General features: G+C 44.8%; 1 protein-coding gene across 3 annotated transcripts in view; it reads left to right on the forward strand.

Annotated features, from left to right (window-relative positions):
* ABTB3 (ankyrin repeat and BTB domain containing 3) overlaps nt 1–12965 on the forward strand; it is a 284630-nt gene extending 271665 nt beyond the window's left edge. For all 3 annotated transcript variants that reach the window (XM_074226775.1, XM_074226776.1, XM_074226777.1), the window contains 3 exons: nt 4761–4829; nt 6674–6787; nt 11723–12965. In XM_074226775.1, the coding sequence (XP_074082876.1) occupies nt 4761–4829; nt 6674–6787; nt 11723–11932 (393 nt within the window). In that variant the 3' untranslated portion in view covers nt 11933–12965. The remainder of the gene's footprint in view (nt 1–4760; nt 4830–6673; nt 6788–11722) is intronic.
* Nucleotides 12966–13791: the final 826 nt, after the last annotated feature.

A 13791-nucleotide genomic window follows, 5' to 3' on the forward strand; every position in this document is an offset into this window, starting at 1 on the left:
AAAAGAGAAAGTGTCTTGTTGATGATGATAGAGCTGGAAGTAGCTATGGCAGCATCTGAACCCAGGTCCTTTGCCTCTAGGTTCATTAATTCCTTCATTGCCACACTAGACAACTGCCTCTCCACTCTATCTGACTCTGGCCTCAACAATGGCCAAATGCTGAGTAAAGCTGAAACCAGCCCAGGAGGAGGGTCCCAGGTGTCCTGGGAGGGTGAAGGTCACTTTCATTGACAATTAGCCTACCAGTCAAATAATCACTTCTTAAGTACAAAGACTGAAACAATCCCTACTCTCAATGAGCTTCCATTCTTGTAAGAGAGATAACAGATGCCTATCTAAATAGATTCAGTACAAATATAAAATGAATAGAACTATATGTGAAGTCATTAGCATAGAGCAAAAAAGGCTTCATGCAGAAAAAATTATGAGATGAGCTAGTATTTCCATAGCAGAGGGCCAGGCCCTCTGCTAGCTAGCTAGCTACCCAGCTAGTAAGTGTCTGAAGCTAGATTTGAACTTGGGTCTTCCAGACTCCAATGCCCTGGCCATCATCCCACCCAGCTGCCTCTATCAGAAGATGATACCTGAGCCTCATCCTAAGGAGAAAGCTGCATTGAGACAGAGATGGCCAGGGAATATATTCCAGATCTGGGCAAAAGTTGGAGAATTAGAGAGTGAAGAACAGACAGAAGGCCTGTTTGACTGGATTGTAGACTTCAGCCAGGGGAAAGCTACCCAGTGGGAGATGGAAAGACCAGCTTGGGCCAGGTTCTGAAGGGCTTTCAAAGTTAAATCAATTTCTACTTGATGCCAGGCTCAATAGGAAGCCACTAGAGTTGATGGATTAGCACATTCAGATCGACAAAGGAAAATTACTTTGGCAACGTTATGGAGGATGGAATAGAGGAGGGACAGACTTGAGGTGGGGGAACTCATTAGGAGGCTGTCTGTGGGACAAGTCTGAACTCAATGAAAACTGGGAGAGTGAAGAGGAGGATTAGGCGCAGGGGTGATTTAAAGATCTGGCAATGGACTCAGTATGAGTGGCAGCAAAGAGAAAGGTGTTGAGGCTAATAATGCCAGGGATATGACCCGGGAAGACTAGAAGGATGGTGGTGCCTTCTATAGGAAATTTGGGAGAGGGGAGGAGGATAATGAGTTCAATTATGTTGAGTGAAGACATCTGTATGTCCAATAAGCACTGGATTATGGAAAGGAAAATCAGGAGAGGAGCTGCTTGGTAGGCCAATGCCCTTTCACTGTGGCAAAGCCAGAAGGCCAGGAGCCTGGGGTCCTCATGCCATCAATGAGCTTTGCTGAGTGGTCCTTGGTCAGACTTGATCTCAGAGCAGGTATCTAAGTCAACATTTCTGAGCTCCTGTAGTCTCCATGGGAAATGAAAATGGCCACGGAGAAACCAGCTGAAATCAAAAGCTGCAGAATTTCTTGAGTATTCTGGACAAGTCATATTATTACCTCTATGACCCTCTGTTTCTTCTTCTGAGAAATGAAGAGAATAATATTCCTACAACATGCCCTCAAATTTGATTAACTGTAACACTTGAGGAAGGTGAGCTAGGGCTGCAATAAGTTAGTATAAACATTTACTAGTTGTGAGTGTTACATGGAGTTACCAAGACTGTCTGCTCAGCTCCAAGTGATCCAGCCTGGTTTCCTGTGCTAACAACTAAAAGAAGTCGAAGGAGGAATCTTTGGTTCCCGTTTGACGAAAGCCAAGGCTTCCATCAACAATGCCTGCTCAGGCCAGGAGGCAAGTGATCAGTGAAGCCTGAAGGTGGACACATGGTAGACACAGGCCCAGACTCAGAGCCTGGGTAGACATTTACCAGCAACAGCATCTGTCAGGGCCGCCGGCAGGGAAATCTCCCAGGAAACAGGTTTGGGTTCTTGGGGTGGGGGGTATTCCTGCACATTTAGTCTAGTGATGCCTCCATTCATCAGAAATGAGTTGTCTTGGTAGAGTAAGCATAAAAGTGGGTGTTGTTTAGCTTGGATTTATTCAACTGCTCATAGACTCCTAGAATTTCAGAGGTGGAATGAGGAAGGGGTGGTCCTTAGAACAGACAACATCAGCTGGGAGAGCCTTTAACACAAAAAATATCAAAATTGGATGAGATCTTTGAACATTAAGTATTTGAGCTCTGGCCTTAAAACAGAGGAAAGTTGGAAGGGGAAGGAAGCTCAGAATATGGAATCTAAGAGCTGGGAGAGCCCTTAGAACACAGAATATCAGAGGTAGGAAGGGCCTTCAACCAGGGAATGTCAGACCTGGGAGGACCCTTAGAACAGACCATGTCAGAACCAGGAGGAGCCTTGGAACAGGGATGTCAGACCCAGGGTGGATCTTAAAACTTGAGTTTTCAGAGCCAGGAGGAGCCTTCAAAGAAGGAATGTCAGACTTAGGAACACACAATGTATCTTGGAACACAGATTGTCTGAGCTAGACTGGATCTGAAAACAGAGAATGTTAGAATTTAGAATGTGAATTGCCATAAAAGACCTCAGACACAGAACACCAAAGCCGGGAAAGTCCAGAAAAAATAGACCATTGGAGCTAGACAAGACTTGAATGATTTTCTAGTTCCAGTTCTCTCCACGTCTATTTCATCATCTGAAAAGTCAGAGGCTGAAGTAGGTGGCCCATAGAGCAATGATCTTATTTTATGTCCCTTGACTTTGCTGGGCCTCATTCTCATTTGTAAAATGAGGCAGCTAGACCTAGATGGCCTCTGGGGACCTGTCTGGCTTCAGAACTATGATCTGTGCTCCTGAGATCAAACCCAAGACTCTTATGAATACTGGACTCTCAAAAAGGGCAGTGACTTGCCCAAGGACACTGGTTGAGCTTATGCACAAGGCTGCCACTGTGACCTGTGCCAATCTATCTGACTTATCTGGGAATCATTTTTTCCTTTCTGTGAGATGGGGATGAAAATGTTCTTTGCCCATTCTCCCTCAAACCAAGGACAGGAATCAGCCTTCTCGTTCTAGCAATGTGCACATTTCCCATGGCAGTGTAGTAATTGGTCTTTGATGAGATTATTGGGAATGTCTCCTCGGGACTTTATAAAAACCAAGTTTTCCATTAAAAAGATGTGACATTGGGCTTGCTCATTGTAGCTAATTTCTAGTCAGTCCAGGAAGATGAGTCAAAATACTGGGACCATTCATGACCAGCCACCATCTTTGGCTGATGCAACCAAACCCAAAATTGGCATCAAGTAGAAAGAGATTGTACAACTTCAGATCTGGGGGAGATTTAGGAGAGTATTAACTCTATTACTCCTAGTTTAGAGAAAAGAAAAGTGAGGCCAGTGAGGGGAAAAGCCAAGGTCTTTACCATGGGTTATATCAAAGTTAATAGGTGAAACTGGGGCTATAACCCAGGCACCTGACTCCTAGCTTAGACTTTTTTTCTTTCACATCCCTGTTTGAGTTCAAAAGAGAGAAAGAAGGAAAGGGTCTCCATCATCACAACCCCCTCCTGCTTTGATCTTTGCAGTCTCAGGGAATCCCTGCAAATAATTAGCACTTTGCCTTGTGCTCCCCCTCAACTCTATCAGTGAAGATATACAGAATCACAGAGTTAGAAGAGACCTTGATTAGCGAATGCCAACCCATTTTACAGAGAAGAATGAGAACTAGACAGCAGAGGCAGACTTCCTCAAAGTCACACAGGGAGTTAGTTTGTCACATGCGCATAGGAACTAAAACTGGAACAGTTAATTCAATGCCTCATTTTACAAACAGGGAAACTGAGACAGCATGGCAGAATGATTTGGTCAAAGTCACATAGGTGGCCAGTCATTGGTAAGTCATAGGCTCAAAGACTTTAGATATCTACTCCATAGGTCACAGGCCAGATGGGACCCCAGAGGTCACCAAGTCCCAGGAGTCTTTTTGTGTGTGTCCAGGACCCCTCTAGAATCTATAAAGCTTAAGGGACCCTTCTCAAAATAATGTTCTTAAATGTATAGTACAATGTAATATATAAGATTGCAAAGGAAACGAGCTTTATTGAAATGTCATCAAAATATTTTTAAAAGGTCAAAGGTTCCAATTTAAGGGACCCCCCCAATCTGGACCAAACCTCTCATTTCCCCAATGAGAAAAACAAGAGAAAATCAACGGGACTTGGTCAAAGTCACAAAAGCCAGTAAATATCAGAGCCATGGCACAATCTCCTGATTAGGACGGGGAAGAAACAATCATTTAAATAGAGTCAGCCCCTGTTCTAAGAGCTGTTTACCAATGGCATCTCATTTGATGTTTAAAACAACCCTACAAGGTAGGTACTATTATCACTGTCATTTTACAGAAAACTGAGGCTAGCAGAGGTTAAGTGACCACCCCAGGGTCATACAACTAGCAAGAGTGGAAGGCCAAATTTGAACTCAAGTCTTCCTGACTCCAGGCACTATCCAACTTTATCACATTGATTTCTATCACAAGCCCAGCAATTCCTGAGGAGGTTGTGGGGTTCAGTGACTCTGGAGTCAGAGAGCTCGGATTCAAATCTTACCTCTGATACTTATTACCTGAATGATGTTGGACAAGGAATTTAACCCCCATAGACCTCAGTTTCCTCATCAAGAAATTGGGAAAGTTGGATTACATGGCTTTTATGTGGCCCCATCTTTGGTTGTGTTAGCCTTTACTCAGCAATGGGTGGCACCATCTCTGGTCTATAATCTATGGTTTGGATTGATTAACAACCTTTTTTTTTAATTCTCTTCTAGCTGGTCATGCAATATCTTTACTACGGAGGTCCAGAGTCACTTCTTATTAAGAACAATGAAATAATGGAGGTTTGTGAAATTTCCCCTGTGATGTCTATAAGCCTGAATTACCACTGGGTTATATTTTGCTCCTGGGAAGGAGATCGCAGTCCTGCCTTAGGAAGACAGACATTGGTGAAGAGGTAGAGAAGCAGGAACATAGCTCAGATACGGGAAGATCCATCTGGGGGCTATGCCAGTAGTTCAGGAGAGGAGAACTGTGGATCTGGACCACACTAATTGTTATGAAATCAGAGTAACCAAGCAGCTGTGACAAGCAGTAACTCAATGGGGCTGCTGACAAAGGGGAGCTCCCCTAGTTGGGAAGGATGGATGTGTTCATTCAATCTTTTGACAAAACCCCTCCTTGGTCCAAGATATTGAATGAAGTGTTTGGGCATCTACAGAGATAAATAACACATGGTCCTTGCTGACAATTAATTAGCAAGTTTCTGCAGTTTACCGAGGATTCTATAGCTGAGAGGTGAGCATAAAAAGACAAAAGGGTGACAGTTCTCACCCTCAAGGTGTTACCTTCGATTAGAGGATACAGCATGTTTGTTTAAATTCGTACAGAATGAATGCAAGGTCATCTGGGAGGGGAGGTAAGGGGTTTATATTCTCTCTTAAGAGAATGACTAGGTGCCCACATGAGAACTTCCTGTAGGCTTCCTCATACAAATGACATCGCTGCTGTATATTATATATTATATATAATATCTTGTTTATGAATATGTGTCTATAATATATATAGCAATATAGTTAGGATATATATGTATGTTTTATGTATGTCTATAATATACCTATTTATGTGTGTATTCATATGTGGACATGATACATGCATACATACATGTGAAAGATGTCAAATTCATAGTTGTGGCCAGCAAAACTCCCAAGTGCATTCTGGCCCACATTGAAAAGTAACTGGGGGTGCAGCTAGGTGATGCAGTGGATAGAGCACCAGCCCTGGAGTCAAGAGTATCTAAGTTCAAATCCGGCCTCAGACACTTAATAATGACCTAGCTGTGTGACCTTGGGCAAGTCACTTAACCCATTGCCTTAAAAAATTAAGAAAAAAAGAAAAAAATAACTGGGAGGGGTAGTTAGGTGACAAAGTAGATAGAACACCAGCCCTAGAGTCAGAAGGATCTGAGTTCAGATCCAGCCTCGGACACTTAATAATTATCTAGCTGCGTGACCTTGGGCAAGTCACTTAACCCCACTGCCTTCCAAACACCCCCCCCAAAAAAGTATTGGGAAATGTTTAGCAAAATAAATAAAAATATAATCCAACACAGATAATGTTCATGTTTATCTAAGCTAATATGCAGCCCACAGGAATCCACTTCTTTTTGAGTTGGACCTCACTGATGTACAAATAGGCAAATATATAAGCCAGTGTGTGAAAAGGCATAAATCAATGAGAGGAATTCAAAAGAGGAAAACAGGAGTGTATCCTGTGGGCTCAAGGTAGGCTTCATGGAGGAGTGGGCCTTTGAACTGGGTGGAATGTCAAGATGAAGGGATTCAGACTTTGGTTGGTAGACAGTGAGGGACCATTGAAGGTTTCTGAGTCCTGGAATAAGAAGATCAAAGCATTACCTTGGTGATGTTTTAGGATGAATTAGAGGGGCGAGGAAGAAAGGAGGTGGGTAGGATCGTCAGGAGAGCTGATAAGAGCCTGGAACAGAAAGGAGGAAATGGGTGCTTCGAGGAAAGACTCAGCGGATGAGGCTGATTAGATGTGAGCAGCAAGAGAGAGGGAGGAATCGGAGGTGACACTGAAGTTTCTTTCATATACATTGAGAGTCAGAGCCATTCAAGGCAGCATGACTGACAGCCTCCCCTTGTGTGGATTTTTTTTTTAATTTTAGCTTCTATCTGCCGCCAAGTTTTTCCAGCTTGAAGCTTTGCAGCGACATTGTGAGATCATCTGTGCAAAAGGGATCAACACCGACAACTGTGTGGATATCTACAACCATGCCAAGGTAATGCCCACAGGCCCTTTCCTGGGTGCAAAGAGCATAGACAAAGAAGGACTCTTGTATGTGCAAACTCACTGGGACTGTGTCTTGGTGATTTCCTCACCAGATTTAGATGTCCCAGAGAGCGGGGGCATCCTATCCCCATGATGTCCATGTCATCAGATTCATTCTGGTCCTTGGGGCAGAGAAAAGACAACTCATAGAGGTGTTAGACTTGAGTAAGGTTTGTGGCCCACATTTGAGGACCCTAGAAAGTTACTTCTCAGCCCCCATGGGCAAAGTGTTAAGGGGAAGGAAGAAAAATGAGGAAGCAGGGGCCTGACAGAAGAAGGAGGTGGCAGAGATGAACAGAGCATGGCAGAATAGACCAGCAGACAGCCATGAAGCCAGGAAAAAAGGAAGAATTGTCACAAGCAGGAGGCTGGGCCTCCCTCCACCACTTCATACCTATGTGGGTTCCTTGGGAAAAAGCCCTGACTGTGGGGTGGAAAAGCTCTGAGCAATGGGTCCAATATAAATCCTTACTCCCTTTCCCTGTCCCTTACTTACTTAGGGCCCTTGACAAATAGTAGGTTCTTTATAAATTCTTGCCGATTCATCCATTGATTGATTGATCAAGTGATTTGATTGAGAGGGCCGTCGTGCCCCTTTCCTAGAACCTGCTGATGGCCAGCCATAGAACTGCAATCATCCCATACCACCTCGGGGCTTCTGCTTCTTCTCCTATAAAATGAGGTGAATTGACCAGATGATCTCTGAGGTCTCTTCCAGCTCTGAATGTGGAATCCTATAAGGCAGGCCACTCTCTGCGATGTGACTTTGAGCCAGTCACTTCCTTCTGGGCCTCAGTTCCTCTCAATGTAAAACAAGAGAGTTGGATTAAGTAGCCTCTAAGGATCCCTTTCTGCTCTAGATCTGTGACTCTTTCATCCTATGTTCCATTTCTAAACTTCTCTGTTATCCTAGTTAAAAGCAACTGCCTGTGGTCACCTTCATTCCCCACCCCAAACTAAATTGAACCCCGAATCATCCAGAAGCCATCTACCTGGGAAGCCATCTATCCTCAGCAAACCAGGGGATCATGGAACTAAATAACCAGAGGCCTAGAGAAAACTTCCATGATCTGTCTGCAGCCAAGACCTGAGGGAAGCGAGGATGGTTTCATTTTTTGTCTGTGTTCGGCTCAAATGACAATTAAGTAGATTGATATTGGACTTCAAAAACAAAACAAAATAAAACCCCTAGTTCTTCTTCCAGTCTACCCCTCTTTCCTCCCTCAGATCTCTCTGTCTCTCTGCTCTCTGTTTCTCTCTCCCTCTCCTTTTCTTTTTCAGTCTCTTTCCCCCTCTCCATCTCCCTCTCTATTTCTCAGCCTCCTTCCCTACTTCTCTTTCGCTCTTTCTCTTCCTCTTTATCTCTAGGTCTCTCTCTCTCTCCTTCAAAGCCAAATCCCTGCAGAGCATTCAGTGGAAAATCCCTCCCTATTATCTAGTTCCCATGACAGCTGAATATTTTGGACAAAATTCTTTTTTTTAACTATAACCCAATGAGATTGATAGTGGAGCTATTATCATTTCCATTTTACAGAGCAGGAAACTGAGTCTGAGAAGAGCAGCCAGATACCTAGTAAGTGGCAGAGCTATCATCCTCTGCTCTCCAGCTGATTTCCCCCCATACCATCAATACTCTCCGCAGCCCATAATCCAGTTTCACATGGATTCCATTACTGACATTACGGTACTCCAAGTGGAGAATCATTTACTAAGAATGGTGGGATGGGGGAGGGACAACAGTCCTTGGCCTTAAACCTTAGGAAATGTGAGAAGGCATTTACAAATGGCCGCATTCCAAATGTCGGAAAGGACCCTGGCAATATTCAGTCCAAGCCCTTGTGACTGTTTTCCAGGTGGGAAGAGGCCAGTGATGACTTCATTGTAGCAGTCCTGATTTTCCAACCCAGCTGTCCAGGACTAGGGAAGCTGCATCTTTCAGCACATTTTCTTTATTTACAGAAGTGAATGGGTGGTGTTGGTAAATGTTTAATAACCAGCTCTTCAGGAAAGGAAGGGCCTTTGAGGCTTAATTGACAGTATGAACATTTTCTCCATCACTTTCATAAGTCTAGACAACGAACAGGACAATCTTTTGAGTCCTGATCTGTCATGTCTAAGATGGAAACGGAAGCTCCTACCAAAAATTTGACAATTGGCTCTCTTCTGCAAAGAAGCAAGCAAAGATATTTATATCACATGGAGGGAGCCAGAGGTCAAGAACAGCAAGAGAGCCTCAGGGGCAGGGTGACCAGGATGCCATTAAAATAATAATGATAGCTAGTTTTTATATAGGATCCTTTACAGAGACACCCTGATGGCACTACAGTGGATAGATCACCACCTGGCATCAGGAAGACTCATTCTCCTAAGTTCAAATCCAGCCTCATATTACTAGCTGTGGGCCCCTGAGCTAGTCATTTAATCCTGTTTGCCTCCGTTTCCTCATCTGTAAAATAAACTGGAGAAGGAAATGGCTGACTGCTCCAGTGTCTTTGCCAAGAAAATTCCACATAGGGTTGCAGAGAGTCGAGCATTTCTGTAATGACTGACCCACCACCAAACCTTCATTAATACCATCACACTATTAATAATGGCATTTTGTGATTTGTGGAGCACTTGCTAAATTTGATCTCATTTAATTCTCGCAACAACCTTTAGAGGTAGGTGAGAAGAGGTAGCTATTATTATCAACTCCATTTTACAGTTGAGGAAATGGAGGCAGACAGCGACTAATTGAGTTTCCAGGAGTCGCCCAATTAGTAAGTATCTAGGATTGGATTTTTAAGTTGGGCCTTGCTGACTCCAGGCCTAGCACTCTATCCACCTAGCAATAAGGTAGGGCAGATCCATGGGGATAAAGGGGGTGGGGGGTGACAGCATGGACACAACTTGAATGTATAGTCAGAGGTTGTTGTTGCCGTTGTTGTTCAGTAGTGTCAGTTGTGTCCAACTCTCCAGGATCCCATGTGGGGTTTTCTGGGCAGAGACGCTGGAGTGCTTTGCCATTTCTTTCTCTATAGATGAGAATACTGAGGGAAACAGCGTGAAGTGACTTGTCCGGGGTCACACAGACATCTCTGAGGCCAGATTTGAACTCAAGAGTTTTTGAACTCCAGTCTGGCACTCCAGGTGTCACACTATCTCACTGCCCTGTAATCAAAGCACCTGGATTCAACCTGCCTCTGTGGCTTTGTAACTGTTGGCTGGAGAAAGGGCTGGACGAGATGTTCTCTGAAGGCCCTTCTGTCTCTAATCCGCCAGATGATTCTCTGGATCCAACAGGATGTCATGGAAGGAGCTCTCGTCTGGGAATACTTCTGCCCCACCACTCGCTGATGGGCTAACTAGGGTCGTATCTCCTCTTTTGGCCTGACTTCTCTCCCCAACACAAAGCTCTTGGGTTCTTTCTAGCTCCCCAGTTTTATGAGTCTGTAAGGGCCCAGTCTCCTCTTGGACTGGCTGAGTTAATGTTGGCACTAATTCATTCAAGCCATTAGGATACCACTGAGCACCTTTCCGGTTTGATGTCCTCAAAGCCACATCCCTTTTGCCTGCAGATGGCTGGCTCAGTGGGGTACAGCTCTGTACTAATGAGGCCAAGGTCATGGGCATGCTGCCCATGTAGGCCAGGAAGCAATACATTTTTTTTCCAAACAAATTTGTCATTAATGATTTCTTCTTCCTTGGATCTTTGTCATAGTTCAGTGTCTCCTTCCCACCTTTGCCCTTGCTGCCTTCTCCTGCCCGAGGGATGCCCCCTTTGTAACAGGGAAGGACCGCTTAGCAAAATTAAGGAACATGAAGGCCAGGTCAGCAAATATAGGCCTCACATCCATGCCATCTCTGCCCAGAAGAGAGCTAATAGTATCCTCCACAAAAGTCCTCATCTAGTGTGACCTTCCTTGTGTTACAGATGAGGAAGCTGAAACAGAGAGAAGTGACTTATCTAAGGTCACTCTGGGAGCATCACGGAGTCATGGATAGAAAGGCCATCTAGTCTGACCCCTGTGTTACAGATGAGGAAACTGAGGCCAGGAAGATGGCAGGAATTCCAGGGCTAGAGGCAGTAGGAGTCTCCAAGGCCATCTGATTCCTATTTTACAGATGAGAAAACTGAATTCCAGGACAGGGAAGTAGCTGTACCAAAGTCACCTAGACAGTACTAAGCAGAGCTAGGATGTGAACCTCGTTCCTCTGATTACATATCCAGCCCTCTTTCCCCAGTGCCATGCTGTCCCCAAGTCATTATTCTAAAGTTCTGTTTATTGATGCTAACCAATATTCACTTAATCAAAACGAGCATTTATTAGGGGCCTCCAGTGTGTCAGATAGAGAAAATGTAAACGTGAGACCAGTCTTGTCCTCAGGGAGCTTCCATTCTACTTTTACCTCCTTCCCATTGACCCTTGGGCTCCATCCCCTCCATTTCTATCTCTCTTCCCTCCCAGGTCCAACTTCACAAGTCTTGGTTGTCTTGCATTCTAAGTAAAGTGAGAGACCCCAAGTATTTCCTACATTTTAGCCTAGGTGTGGGCCATATCTGAAGAAAGTGGCTTAGCACATAGCTGATACAGAGAGGCTAAAGCTCAGCAGTCAGAAGACCCAGTTTTAAATCCTACCCTTGTCGTTTACTATCATTGAGACCTTGGGCAAGTCACTTTACTTCTCCTGGCCTCAGTTTCCTGATCTGTAAACTGAAGGGGTCAGATGAGATGATCCACAAGGTCCCTTCAAGATAAATCCCTTCCCCTCACTGGGTCTCAGTTTCCTTCTCTGAAAATGAGAGTTTGGAAGAGATGACCTCCAAGGTCTTTTCCAGGAGCCCAGCTGATGGCCTAGCAGGTACAAGGGTCACGCTTACTGTCTTCTCTTCCTCATTTCCCAGTTCCTTGGTGTCACAGAGCTCTCAACCTACTGCGAAGGCTACTTCCTCAAGAACATGATGGTCCTCATTGAGAATGAGGCCTTCAAGCAGCTTTTGTACGATAAAAACGGAGAAGCGTCGGGTCAGGATGTGCTTCAGGACTTGCAGAGGACGTTGGCAATCAGGATACAATCCATTCACTTATCCTCTTCCAAAGGTTCTATTGTGTAAACCCTGGAGAGAAGAGGGCACTCCAAAGGGACCGTGTCAACTTCCAATGAATACAGACACAATTCCAACCGGCATGTTCTTGTTTGGACCCGGGAGCGGTCTCTGCTGTCCTGGCTCCTTCTGGCTCAATGACTGTGGACAGCTCTCTTGCATTCCTGTCACCAAGGAGATTGCTGGCTAGTGACTGGGCCCTGATTTTGAAATCCACAGAAGGGACCATGGAGCTGTGACCCCACTTTGAGCATCCCTTGAAGCATGCCCATTTGTGCCAGGAACCATTGATGGAAAGATACCCATGTAGAGATGGTTGGGCTTCCACCATGCCTGTTGGTGAACGGTCCGGTACTCACCCCAAGAGCATCCCTGTATGCGCTTCAGAGACTGGTGGTTGCAGGTTCAATGAGATTCCATCATGCCTGAGAGACAGTTGGGGCTGTTGCAATAGTGAAGAACAGTCTTGGCTAATTTTTAGGGGTGGGGACTTTTTAAAAAAAAATCTGTTCATAAAAAAACAAATGGGGTAGCCTTGTAGTTTAAAACTATATTTCTAAAAAGCTTAAAAGTTTCTTTTCAACAGAATTGTGTATAAGGATTCAAGTTTGGAATTTTTCTCTTTTTTTAAAAAAAAAAGGTCAAAGGTACTCCCTGTGTCAGTGCAAAAGACGAGATTTCCGCCGGTGTTGTTTATCAGCTGGTTTAATCTTGCCTCGCCAACCACAGTGACACACAAGAGGTACACTGCCAACAACCACCTCCTGTTCTGCCATCGAAGAAACAATTCTGCATGCTAATTGTTATTTGGGGTTCAAACAAAGGAGCATCTTCTCCTCCTGCCCTTCAAAGCCTTTGCATGAGACTGGTCCTGGGCCACAGGATACCCACGCTATATTGTTGCCAAGGATTCCACGGAACAAAGTCATCTCTCGCTCCACCACCATTTTGTGATGCCAGTGCAGTCCATTTCTTTTCCTGGTGGAGCATCATAGTGCAATGGTTTCCATGGGATCACATTGGTAGAAACTGAAATTTGAAAGAAGCCAAGGGTGGGTTGGGGGTGGGAAAGGGCTCAGGGGAGGGAGGGAGAACAAAAGAACATTTAGCATTTATCCCAGGGCTCTCTTCTCTTCTAGTACGATATCAATACTTTGCTACCGACCAGAGAGTGTGACTATGTTAGACTATTTGTTATGATGAACTATGTAATATACAGTGATCGTCCACTACATCCAAGAATGGACGGTCAGGGTTTCTCAATCACGGACATTTTTCTGTCGGGCCTCAGTTTCCTTTGCAAGTCAGTAGCTAACAAGAGAAATGGGTGAGGGGCCACGATGACTTCGTAGTACCCTCCACACCTCCATGTTTTGAAATAAGCATGGCTGCAGCAAAGACTCTTCACCATTCAGGGCGACATAATGATATCACCTTCTTTCTCTCCTAGCATGCCTCTTCAGAAATCACCCCCATCTCCCAGAATCTCTGTTTCAGAAAAGCTTCCCTTGTCCCTTTGTAGCACAAGATAATTTTTGGGTCCATGGCTCAGAATGTTTGATGTCAGTGGCTGCTTCACGTTTCTGCCTCCTGCCCCCACTCCCAGGTGGTATCTGCCCATCCGCTAGGAAGCAACTTGTTGACATCAGTGTGTCAATCCTCTCTTATGCTTGGTCATTTGGAAAGCCTCTCAGGTTCTCGCTGAGCAAAAAGGGGAGCTCTGAAATGACTTCCTGCCCATCCCAGGTAGAGATCCGTGCCAGAGCACGTGATCTGGCAAGGAAGCCTCCCATCACGTCCGTCTGTGTCTCCAAAGATGCCGTCTGAGATGTACTGCTCCTGGTGACTTCCTGTCCTTGAATGTTAAA

This window comes from Macrotis lagotis, chromosome 2, assembly GCF_037893015.1.
Source record: "Macrotis lagotis isolate mMagLag1 chromosome 2, bilby.v1.9.chrom.fasta, whole genome shotgun sequence".
Taxonomy (NCBI): domain Eukaryota; kingdom Metazoa; phylum Chordata; class Mammalia; order Peramelemorphia; family Peramelidae; genus Macrotis; species Macrotis lagotis.